General features: G+C 31.9%; 1 protein-coding gene across 1 annotated transcript; it reads right to left on the bottom strand.

Moving 5' to 3' along the window:
* LOC105171985 (non-specific lipid-transfer protein 2-like) lies at positions 4,292–5,048 on the bottom strand. Its single transcript, XM_011093288.2, has 2 exons — positions 4,605–5,048; positions 4,292–4,479 (listed from the first exon to the last, which is right to left on the bottom strand). The coding sequence occupies exons 1-2, from the start codon at positions 4,949–4,951 to the stop codon at positions 4,470–4,472; spliced, it is 357 nt and encodes a 118-aa protein (XP_011091590.1). The 5' UTR covers positions 4,952–5,048; the 3' UTR covers positions 4,292–4,469.

Here is an 11,615-nt window from a genome sequence, read left to right as displayed (position 1 = left end):
ATTAAAGTAAAAGAATAGTATAATAGATATATACTTAAAACTATCTCAAAAAGACAGTTTAATTATAGAATAGATATATTAAAACTATCTCAAAAAGAAGATAGTAATTAACCAACATAAGGAGTTCATCATTAAAATAATTAACCCCATTAACTTAGATAAATATACTTTTTTTTTAAAAATAAATATTGACAAAGACATATATATTTACAAAATCTTGGCTACTTTGTTTTGGAAAATTAATGAATATATATAAATATATACATTTATTTAATTTTTTTAGAAATATTTATCTAAGATACAGAGATGTTATTCACACTACAAAAAAATTGGAACGAGAGGTCGGAATTTGGATCGGGACAGTGCCCGTCACCGCTAGTAAAGTCGAAAAAAAATTGTCATACTAGGTGACTCCCTAGCCTTTCATGTTGTATAGTACCGATGTACTACCATTTACTTAATGAAATTTACATTTATCGAAAAAAAAAATTGCCATAGTATCAATATATCCGCTACAAGTTTGAGATGGACTCCAACGATTTCGTTAGCCTATTGCAAAACTTGTCCAATTTATAGGTATGAATATTGTTAAATTTGCACCAGCTTTTGTGTCAAAATTTGGAACCACTTCTGCTTATAGTTTTCTGCCAAAGTTTATGAAGAGTTCCCGTCATAAAATTGTTAGAACATTTTTTATGGGTTTTAATACCTAACAGCCAAAAGGAGGGATAAATGCAAGATGTATTTTGTGGTGGCATATTTTGAAACAGGTTTTTGGATAATATTTTTGTGTCGGCATATTGTGGAACGGGTGTTGGATCATTTTTTTTATGTAGTATATCTAGTCGCAGTTTTTGGTTCGACTTCCGACATTTTTTATGATTTTTTTCTTTATATGTGGTTTTAAGAAATTGGCTACAAAGTTTATTTTTTTTAGAAAAGAATTATGTTTATTCTCTTTTATATTACAATACATTATTCTAATTTATTTAGTTTTTTAATTGATTTAATTTGAAATTAGTTGATTTCTATATTTAAATTTCAATAATTAAAATTAATACTTCTTATTACAATAATTTGAATATTAATTTTTTTAACATTCTATAAATGAAAGAATTAACTAAATTTTACTACAATTAATTATTAGAAGCACAATTGATAACATACTATATATATTACTTAGAAAGTGTATGAAGATACAGACATTTTTTTTAAAAAAAAAAAGCCTTATTTAAATCGGCCTCCTCGTCTTGGTTTTTGTCATCCCCTGGGGCCGAGTTATGGGTAAATGTGTCATCGTGTGCATTATCATCTCCTCCATCCTCGAGATACAGTCCTTCGGTATGATGGCGTCTGGATCTGGGATCTGTGCTGGTGCTCGTGGCATTGGTGCGGTCCTCTGTGATGGCTGTGCAGCCAACTTGTGGGCCTCTAAGCCTAAATCGAATACACAGCCCTTATTTTAGCCACCAAGATCAGCAGCTGCTTCTGAATCTAGGCCACGGAGCTTGCTAAAGAAGTAGAAAGCTCTTGCCCATCAGCGGGTGCTTGGACCTGCTGGGCCTTCTGCAACTTATGAAAAATCTCCTGAAATAAGAAACAATGAATTAGTAGATGAAAAAATATATGATAAACTTGTTATTTATTGATATACTTATCGCTACTTGCTCTATCCTCGGGGCACTCCAGCAACTGTCGTCCTTCTTCTTATAGCATTTGGAGAAGAGCTCCACCTGCTTTAGCAACCCACCTAATTGTGTCTCCTGTGCAAAAAATGCATCTTAAGACTATAATTTTTAAATTATTTCTAGATTTATAATTAAAACAAACTGAACCTACCAACTTCGTATTGTGGATCCGAACGGAAGATGACCGCCCGTGGTGCACAGTGCCACAGGTGGCGCGTTGGTCGCTCGGTTAGCCTTATTATTCACAGCCTCCTCTTGAAAATTATAGGAAGCCCAATACTCATGCAACTGACGCCAGATCTCGTTGGCCAACTACAATGATTGCACTAATTTCTGACTGACTTCACCAAACATTGGACGAATGTACTTCCCGATAAACATTTTGAACACTTTGAACATGACGTCATCAGTGCAGTCCCAATAGTAAGTAAGCTCAAAGACAGAGAGAAAAAAAAATTACAGATGAGCAGTAAAATTTTTTTGAAGATGTAAATAAAAGAAATAATTATTATTTACCTTCAATTGGTCGTTGAGCCAGAAATACTGGTGTTTCTATGCGATATCTCTCATACAGGCCCACGGATGAGGAAAGTGGTTGCATATCAAACTCACATGCATCATTAATGCCTGGTTCGTGGCATTGTCATGCGTCCACACACCCGCATGCCATAATTGCAGTAGCTCCTCGATCAACAGCTCCAAGTACACATCGATCAAATACTTCGAATTAAACAGAACAGGGATCACCATCGCTAAGATCATGTACTCAGACTTCATACAGATCCCCAGCGGGAGATTGTAAGGTTTAAGTATAACTAGCCAACACATCCCCCATTGCTGTTGAAGCATACAACCTCTACAGTCGAGGAGTAAAAGATAAGTACCTAAGAAAGACATACGAGCACTTCTTACGGCAGGGTTTCGGTCCCTGGTCGATTTATACATAGCGTCACCACAGTAGTTGCAGTACTCCAAATCAATGTTGTTCTTCCAGTATAGCATACAACCATTTTTACACGCATCAATCTTCTCGATAGATAAACCAAATTCCTTATCAACTTCCTCGTACTATAATAATCGAGGGGCAGGATGTGATTGTGTGGTAATAGAAGACTAGTCCACTGGAACACTTGATCCTAATATCTCTTCGACATGTTTTCGCCTTGATGTTCACCGGTCCAACAATGCAGATAGGTGAAATTCATTACACTCATTATACAACGACTGGTTGGACGCCCGCATATCAATACAACGGTGTGACTATGACTTTTACTCTATCATAATTTATTCAATCTTTTTTCTCTCTCAAAAAATTCTTTTCATTATTAGTACTGCTAGTCAATAACTTTGGCTCTAGTACAATGTATTATTATACATATATATCAATAGGTTTACGTTGTTAGGTACAGTACTCTTTAGTTTTTATTATGTCTTAGAGTATGTTTGGTTGGGTGAAAAGTGGGAGTATAAGAGAAGTGAAAGTTGAAATTTATAAAAGATAGTTTGGTGTTTAGTTAGGGAGAAGAGATTGAGGAGAAATAAAACTCAATGTATATGAATCCCTCCTGAGTTTAATTTTATTTCAGTCTAAAATTGGGCAGACAAGTAAAAGTTTAAGGCCAAAAAGACAAAAAAAATATATATTATTTTTATTTACTCTATTGCCCATATATATATAATTTCCATCCAATTGTTCTCTTCTTCAATTGATAATAAAGTACATAATCGCCATAGAAAAGAAGTAAAGATCTCGTTGAATAACTATTGTATTGAAGTGAACGATGAATATTTTTATTAATAAAAAATATTTTTGTTCTTGTTTGATAAAATTTTTTGATATACTAAAATTATATTTGTATAGTATTAATTTTTTTATTTTCTAATACAAAACGAAGAGAAGGGTTATTCAGTAAAATTAAAAAGATAATGTTTTCTCCTTAGTGTGTTTTCCTCGTACCAAACAAGTGAAAATATTTTATATTTGCTCCCCTTCCAATCATACCAAATAACTTGAAGCAAGCTATTATTCTTTTTCTCTTGCTCTCCCTTTCACTTGTGCTCCCCCTTTCACTTCTCTTTTCCTAAAACTGAAATCAAATGACCCCTTATGTTCTAAAATCTGCACTGAGTTGTTAGTTGGATCCTTGAAATGGAATTATATAGCACGTACATTATTTTATAATTCACTTATTATATTTGATCCTCTATAATTTTGAATTTGTTCGCAATAGGGACTATAATAAAAAGAAAAGTTACCACATTAAGTTCAAGTGTCGCTGAAAAAAATGCTAAAATTCCTAAGAAATTGATTCATACTTGACATGTGAACCCTTTAATTTGAGATTTTTAATCATGATCTGATTTGTTGGTGGCCAAAATTCCTAGGAAATTGACTCATACTTGACATGTAAACCCTTTAATTTGAGATTTTTAATCATGATATGATTTGTTGATGTAGCCACCGTCTTATACTTATAGAATCAAAATTATATTTTCTCTTAAATTTCTTTTTCGTTTTTATTTAATTATATTTCTTACTTAAATTTCTTTTTTGTTCATGCATACAGTTATGAACAACTAGGAAAACAAGTAAAATAAGTAAATAAATAACACATGAAAAGTTGGTATTATTCATAATTTGCTACATATATTGGTTCAACAGATTCAACAATAGTCCATTATGGGAAGAAAACTCTAGATTCACTGTTCGAACGACTCACCCTTTATTTTATATGGCTAATAACTATATATGTAGACATCTATTTTTCCGAACATAACTCATCAGTGCACCCTGCAAAACAAAAAATTCACCAAAAATTATAAATTCATCTGCTTTTTCACATGTAATAATTCAAATAAATCAATAATGCTTACAAAAGAAATAATGAAACAGATGGAAACAAGACATGTACATACGTTGAGCAGTCAGTGGAAGGACTAATCTTGTATGGAATGTTCACGCCACATTGTCCAGGGAGTCCAGCGGCCTTGCTCAGGTCGACATCAGTGTATGAGTCAGCAAGAGATTTCAAGCAGTTACACACGCTTTGGCGATCTTGTGTAGTCTTTGCTGCGCCATACAGACCCTTAACTCCACTGCAACAACTGCCTAGAGGGCCTTTGTTGGTCAGATAAGACAGGCATGAATCCAAGTCTGAGACCACCGTGCCACAGGTAATTGCCGCCTCGCTGCGAGGGGCAACTGCCATGGCCAAGACGGCGGCGATGAGGAAAATGCTCAATGGCTTGATAATTCCGGCCATTGTAACTAGAAGATCTCAAATGACAGGCGAACAAAGGGCTTAGTGTTGTTTTCTAGCAATAGGTGAGTAGGGAAGTTTTGGTGTGTGGAGAAAACATGTACTGTGGTGGTGTTTATATAGAGAAAATTAAGCCAAGGAGAAAATTGCAATTTTGGTTTCAAAATATAAAGTGGTTTGTAATATTAGTCTCATATTTTTTGAAATAGTTAATATTAGTCCCATACTTTAGAAAAATACCGCAAAGATCATAAAAAAAATTGCAATTTTTGTGACTAACTTTACAATATTTTCCTAAAATGTGGGACAAACTCCGCAACGTTTTCCTTAAGTACGTGCCTAGTATTACGACAATAAAACTAACTCTGTAACGTTCTCCTAAAGTGTGGGACTAACTTTGCAATATTTCTCTTAAATTTATGACTAATATTGCAACGATAAAACTAACTTTCTAATATTTTTCTAAATAAGACAAATATTATCTATTTCAAAAAGGGAAAAATGCAAGCAACCCCCTTGTGATATCACAAATGAGCAAATTACCCCCTTATGAAAAAATAAATAGTGATTTACCTCCCTGTATTTTTTAAAATACAACAATTTACTCCCCTATGATTTTTAAAATGAAGCAATTTACCTCCCTGTATAAGGAGGTAAATTGCTTCATTTTAAAAAGTATAAGGGGGTAAATTGCTATATTTTTTTCATAGAGGAGTAATGTGCTCTTTTTTAATATCACAGGGGGATAAATTGCTATTAACCCATTTCAAAAAGCATGAAATTAATATTGCAAACCGCCCTATATTTTAAAATCGAAATTAAAGTTTCAAAGAAGTATTGATGGGTCCAACAATGGCATGCAGATGTAGTTGGTAGTAGCTGAGGAATATTGATTGTGCAAGCATAGCATAGGCGATGGGCAAGGGGCTGCTCCGATAGGACAAACATCAAGAAGAAAGGCCAACAGGCTAGAGTACGCAATTCAAGCCACGTACTCGAAAAGCATTAAATGTACGGTTGTGGGGCCTGTTCTCGATTTCTCTAGATGACTTAGCAGTTTTTATTCAATGTCTGTGTTGAATTAAGGAGCCTTAGAAAACATGTTATTACGTACACCCCGTGATTATCAACTCATGAGCTCTAAATATGTAATATTTTTAGTGTTGTTCGATTATCGATCTTTTCTCATGGCCCACACCTATTAATTCATGGATTTAATGTAATTTACTCCTATTATATATTGTAAACGAACAAATTATCTTTTTATAGAAAAATAATAAAAATTTATCTTTCTATATTTTTTGAAATGAAACAATTTATTTATTGTCTAACGAGATAAATTGTTTTATTTTGACAAACACAGGGGGTAAATTACTGTGTTTTTAAAAGTACTAGGAGATAAATTGCTATTATTTTTTTCACATAGAGATAATTTATATTATTACAAGAGAGTCGCTTGGATTTAAAATTGGATCAATATTACTTTGAGTAAGAAATACTTCATACATGCTATAGGGGTTACTTGCATTTTAGCGGGGGTGAGGTGGAATTACAATTTTGGTTCTCAAATTCAATCATTTTTGTAGTTTTGGTCGTCAAACTATAGGGACGATAATTTTTAGTTTTTAAATACTGTTTTTTTGTTTTTTTTTTTTACATTTTTGATATTTTAGTCCACAAACTATCCATTAGCCAACAGTTAGAATTCACGAAATCAATCAGCTGGGAAGGGAAAAAAAATCATTTGATGACACAATTAATTTCTTCAATCAAATTAAAAGCCTACCGTGAGGGGGTTAAATGCAATTTATCCCTTTGTGATATGTGAAATGAGTAAAAAATTTTCTGTAAAAAAGAATTAGAAAATTATGCTCTATATATTAAAAAATGAAGCAAATTACTCCCTTATCTAAAACACAGAAGATAATTTACTAATTCATTTTCTATAGAAGCTTTTTTACTCATTTACCATATCACATAAGGTAAATTGAATTTTTTCTAATGTTAGGTGTTGAAAATACTCCTAAGTTAAGAAAGTTGCAATTGCCTTTTGCAAAAACATTTAGCTGAAAAATGTCGATTTCTTTGTGCATTTTTTTCAAACATTTAGCTTCCCAAACACTTAAAAGTATTTTTCAAGAACCAAAAATTGAAAAACATTTTTCCAGAACGTTCGCAAACACTCCCTAAATAACTTGGAACTTGCCCTTCTTCTCATAGAAGCTCAGTCTCCATAAACCATCCGCAACTGGGAAAAAATGGAGCAAAATGGGTGGTTTCAACCAAATCGGGTAGAAGAGCAAAAATCAGGTGGAAATTATATGGGTTTTTTCCCTTCCCGGGCTGCATCACGTGGCGTGCACGTGATTGATTCCGTCCATTCTAACCGGCTTGCTTGCCAAAGTCTAGAAGCAAGAAATGGAAATGGAGTTTAGATGATAATGAGTAATTGTGTGGAAAAATTAAATCCTGAATTATGAAAGAACGATTAATTACAAGAGCTACCTTAGCTGTTTAAACGGGAATTAATTGTAACTGCTGCTAACTTAGAACCTAATCTAACTAATTGCCTGCTATAATTTCATGATTTATATACCATTATGGCGTTGTCGAAAATATAATCCAGTTACGTTATATTAGGGGAAACAACGTTGTGTTATTTGATTGTGGAACTTAATCCAATTTACTGTCTCTGATATTCCAAAAGCAAATTACCCTCCCATCATAAAAAAAAAATAATTAGCAATTTACCTTTTATATTTTTTTAAATAACGTAATTTATCTAATGAAGTAAGGAGGTAAATTGTTTCATTTTTAAAAATACAAGGGAATAAATTACTGAGTTTTAAAAAATACACAAAGGTAAATTGTTATATTTTTTATTTTTTTTATAGGAAGATAATTTACTTATTTAAAATATCTTTGAGAAATTGATTGCATTTTTCCCTTTAATTATGATTAGGTTCATCTTAACAAACTTCAGTAATGTGATACAACCAAATTGACAAGTTGTGTTGAAATTAACTGGAAGAGATCAACATGACACGAGAGGAGAGCGTCAGAGTGATAAGGAAATTTGAATGAGGCACAAGTTAGTAATCTTATGGAATGAGGTGTCTTATGGAGTAAAGTTGATGGGGTAATGTCACATAGTCGGTGTGATACAATTACTTTATAATTAGTTCGGTTCGACTAATTCTGATCTGGACAAGAATTCTCCCTATATTTCATTATAACAAATTTCCTTGGTGTTTGAACTCTGGCATTTTATTTTCTTTAGGGATAATTACACTTCCCTCTTTTGAGATTCGGTGTAATTATATGTAGATTTGATGTGGTCTAGAAAATTACATTTAACACCCCTGAGGTTTGCTTCTATCTGATCTATAAGTCTTTTCGTTAGTTAAAATTCACCAAATTTGCTAATATTAACAAAAAAAAAATAAAAAAATCTATATTTACCTTTGATTGATTTATTACTAATTTATTGCAAGTTAAATAAGTGTTTTTGTAATCAAATAACCCTCATACGTTTTCAAGCGTTAATGCATGAGAGGAGGTATATCTTCATATTACAAGGGTAGTTTAGTCGGAAAAAAATTATTTCACATGCAATATGTCAGTAATAAGTCAATCGAGGGTAAATATCATATCAATAAATTTGGTGAATTTTGACTAACGGAAGGACTTACTTATTAGACAGAAGCAAACTTCATAGATGCTAAATATAATTACTCAAACCACAAAGAATTTACATGTAATTATATCGAATTTTAGAAAATGAAAGTGTAATGATTCCTTTTTTTTCTTTTTGTTTATTGTTGTATGATCTAATACCTAATCCTTTGGCTAGAATTTGTTACTTTACAATGCTTTTTGAAAATCATTGCCCACTTTAAAGTGCCGCAAATAATGTGCCTCAAAAGCCACCATTTTGTCGTAGTGATTTGCTTAATGGTCCTTCATATTTTGAACTTTTTTTTCTTTTCTTTCTAATTATTGTTTTACATCTTTCTCTAAGGGTATGATGATTAACATATTATTTAGTATTTCTATTTAATTATTTGTGCATTTTTTATGTGAAAATATATTAATGTATGAAATATATAATTTATTTTTGTACATGCATGTGTGTCGAGTTTTAAAAATATGCGCGCCATGCCATGAGCCGCGCGCATGGCTCCAAGGAACGCTTGCATCATGGCATTTGACAGAGACATAACGGTTGGCACCACGTATGTTCAAAATAGGTAAGTTCAATGACCAAACGTGCAACTTGCTGAATAGGGGGAACAAAATCACTTTACTGATATTGTCGAGAGACCAGAAATATAATCTTCCCACATTTTATTTCATGCACTCCTTTCTTATTGGATGTTAATAATTATAACTCTACAAATTGTGAAATTCATTACTATATATTTTACTAAAAATAATAAATTTATTTTTGTGCATCGCGATTCAATGTACTCCCAACAAATAATAGATCAAATATAAAAAAGTAAAAATGAATTAAATTTCTTAATATTCGGTTTCTTCCCATAAGAAATTAAATAAACTCAAGACTATGAAAAAAGTGAACTATACAAATCTTTATCTATTTACGATAGAATTTAATAAAAAAGTGAATTATTAAAAAAATATGAAATATAGAAAAAAAAAAAATTTTTTATCATTGTGTTATGAGTCAAGGAAGAGAATATAAATATGGCTTACAGCGACTAGAAGGATTAAAGGCAACCTTCGTCTACAATTATTTTTCATTTTATTCTTTTAACTATCTACGATTGCAAAAATATTCTTCAATTATTTAATTTGCTCGATTTTGAGAAATCAGCCGCTAGAACATTTTTCACGTTAGGTACATGCGACTTTTTTCGACAAGTTTAAAAAATTTCGGTGGCTACATCCCAAAATTGAACAAATTAAATAATTAAAGGACGTTTTTACAATTCTAAATAATTAAAGGACTAAAATAGAAAATAATTATAGTTAATAGACGAAGAATTACCTTTAATCCAAATTTATTTATACAACTATATTGGACATATGGCATTTTATTTGATATTGATTGGACGTTGGGAGTGAGTTGAAATGTTGAAGAGCTATATTTTATATATGAAGTTTATTGGTCAAGTTTGTGTTTTAGTGGTTATGCAGTGCATTGATAATGGATTTTATTGTGTAATATTCTTATGAAAAATGGACGTAATGATTAAAATTGAGAATATTTTTAATTTATGGGATGTAATATTAGAAAATCATAACGAATCGGACTAAATTAAAAAAGTCTGACACTTTTTCCATAATTGGTAATTGGGGTTAAGATTGTGTTGCAATGATATAATAGTGAATTTATTTACGCAGAGAGTTAAAAGATTTAGGTGATTTAACAATACGGGGTTTAAAAGTTTAGAAAAAATTATTTTCGATAAGTTTAAAGTGTAGGAAAGACAAATCTTGTCACACATTGAATGCATTTAAAGTGTAGGGCTTGATATATGGTGCCACAGTTCAGAGTGTATTTATGTAACTATAATTTTATTTTATTTTTTGAGATTTTATTACACTATCGATTACCACAATTTAAAATCGTGATTGTTGGAAGTTAATTCCATCAGTAATGAGCCCAAATCTCACAAGTCCTAAGCAAATTATTACAGAATAATGGTGGGTATAAAATCCTTAAATTACAAATTGAATATACAAAAGAATAAAACAATGATACAAATAATAGATTTTACAGATTTATAATATGACAATAAACAAAATAAATGATTTTGGCTCAGAGAGCCAGATTCGGAAAAAAGAAACCCACGGCAACCTCTCACGGTTGCTCGAAAAATAGCCAAACACTACCAGATACACACGGCCATGAAGACTCACTCAAAAATCCAATAAGGTTTATGAGAGAGAGAGAGAGAGGCGGCTGAGAAGGGATTTCGAGACCATCAGAATCAATGGGGGAGAAATCAGAGAAAAAGAGAGATGAGGGAGAAAACAGCGAAAGGGAAGAGAAATAATAGGGTTAGAGTTTCAGCCTTTAGGTATAAATAGAAGCGTTAATAGGTTGGATAGATGGGTTAAGCAAATTGGGTGGATTAAGCAAATCCAGTGGACCGTCAAGTGGGTTGTGGCAATTGGATCGAGCCATCCAGGTAAGAGAGTGGGCTTGGGCTTGGGCTTACCAAAACAGGTCATGTGCAACGTGTTTCAACAATGGTAATCAATACGATTAATCAATATTCGCCTTGTTTTTTAGCTATAGTCAAAATATTTGTCATGATTTTGGCCACACCTACAAAAACAATGGAGGTCATTGCAAAATCGTAACTAATTTATATCTGCTACCATTCACCTTTTAACTATGATAATTATTGGTAAGGAAAAATCATATTCTTTTTTAATGTGTGCAATATATATTATTATTATCTTTGGGTTATATTTACTACGCTGAATTGGATTGGATAAATTGTATTTATCCAACATGTATGCAATGTTAATTCACTGTTTTAGCTATGGAAAGTATACGGGTAGTAACTTAAAAAATTTACAAGAATTAAATTATAATTTTAGTCATGTAATTTAATAGGGTGGCATTTTTAATCCTATATAAATTGATTTTTTAATTTAGTCTTGTAACTTTATAATTTTGATAATTTTAGTC

This window comes from Sesamum indicum, linkage group LG10 (genome assembly GCF_000512975.1).
Source record: "Sesamum indicum cultivar Zhongzhi No. 13 linkage group LG10, S_indicum_v1.0, whole genome shotgun sequence".
NCBI classification, from domain to species: domain Eukaryota; kingdom Viridiplantae; phylum Streptophyta; class Magnoliopsida; order Lamiales; family Pedaliaceae; genus Sesamum; species Sesamum indicum.
Note: the sequence above shows the minus strand (reverse complement) of the source record. Positions and strands in the feature narration are given on the sequence as shown.

Excerpts from the sequence above, each read along its gene's own strand:
- LOC105171985 (XM_011093288.2), bottom strand. The coding sequence starts at position 4,951 with ATGGCCGGAATTATCAAGCCATTGAGCATTTTCCTCATCGCCGCCGTC.